The 1356-nt window shown below is 40.4% G+C and overlaps 1 protein-coding gene across 1 annotated transcript in view; it reads left to right on the top strand.

Annotated features, from left to right (window-relative positions):
* Window positions 1-882, top strand: part of LOC106812712 — a 1604-nt gene extending 722 nt beyond the window's left edge. The window contains exon 2 of the mRNA XM_014816654.1: window positions 12-882. Within this exon, the coding sequence (XP_014672140.1) occupies window positions 12-693 (682 nt within the window). The 3' untranslated portion in view covers window positions 694-882. The remainder of the gene's footprint in view (window positions 1-11) is intronic.
* Window positions 883-1356: the final 474 nt, after the last annotated feature.

Here is a 1356-nt window from a genome sequence, read left to right as displayed (position 1 = left end):
GAAATTGGCAGAAGATATGTTCGAAAGAAGACCAGTGAGCAAACGAAAAATCACACCGGTATTACCAACGAAGATGAGGGTGACGGTGCGAGAATGTATGCGACAGGCACTAAAATGTGCCCTGTAAGCAGTTTCGAGAAATACATAGCCAAACGCAATCCTGACTGCGATGCTTTATTGCAGTATTCCTGTGGCTCTTATTTAGAATCTGATGATTGCTGGTTCGAGAGAAAACCTCTGGGAAAGAATTCCATTGGCCAATTTATGGTGAAACTCTCAAAAGAGGCAGAACTTTCTGACACCTACACAAACCACTGTGTGCGCGCAACGACAATAACTGTCCTGAATGATGTCGGTTTCAAAGACAGGGATATTGTTTCTGTGTCTGGGCATCGGAACGAGAAATCACTTGCAAGCTATGTTGCTGACACAAGAGTGGACACCAAGCGCAACATGTCGGATGCTTTGAGCACTATCACCAACAACCTGGATGCTGTTGTTCCAGCGAAGCCGACTTCTACCTGTAGTCATGCACCAGTGAATCCATGTGCCGGGCCATCCGTCATTCAGGATGAGTCATGTATAAACTTTTTGGACTACAAGCTGCACACCCAGAACCAGCAAATCCAAAATTCAATGAGTGCTCCATACTTCAATTTCAATAACTGCGTTGTCAATATGTACAACAAGTGACTGTTCTAAATAACGTATTGATGTTGACGCTTTCAATGTTTATTCCAATGTTTATTCTTTATTCCAATGTTTTCCAATACTTTTATTCCAATACTTTTATTCCAATGTTTATTCCAGTTGCAATGTGTTACGTTAGTGTTTTAATAAAAATTGAAATTGTTCGTTTAAACTTTGTCTTATTCACTTCATATTTGCCGAGTAGATTGCAAAGTCACGTCATGCACTAAAAACATTAATGCCTGCTGTTGGCGGCACTATGCTCTCATAGTGCCCCCAACAGCAGGCATTAATATATAAATATTGTAATTCCCAAATCAAGATTATTGCTTTTCATTGGTGGGCCTATCTTGGCTTAGTAATTTTATACTTTGCACCCAAAAATTTCTTATTTCTTTCCATTGCTTCACTGGCTGTGACTCTGTCAGTAGTTTCCATGGTAAATCCAAAGCAAAGGCATACAAGTTAATGGTAGAAAGTGCCGAGTTTAAGGCTACATTCCAACAGTTAGGGAACTCATTCACAGTAAACGAAGATAATTTTTGTGGACTCGAGAGATTCGTTTGTCAGTTATATGGGCAAAGATGCGACATTGTTAATAAGGCACGCCAAAACATGTTCCTCATGTTGATCAAGTCAGAAGCTCGTCTTCCACCAACACAGGAC

Source organism: Priapulus caudatus, unplaced genomic scaffold (assembly GCF_000485595.1).
Source record: "Priapulus caudatus unplaced genomic scaffold, Priapulus_caudatus-5.0.1 Scaffold678, whole genome shotgun sequence".
Taxonomy (NCBI): domain Eukaryota; kingdom Metazoa; phylum Priapulida; class Priapulimorpha; order Priapulimorphida; family Priapulidae; genus Priapulus; species Priapulus caudatus.
The sequence above is the reverse complement of the archived record's forward strand: the minus strand, read 5'-3'. Positions and strand labels throughout refer to the sequence as shown.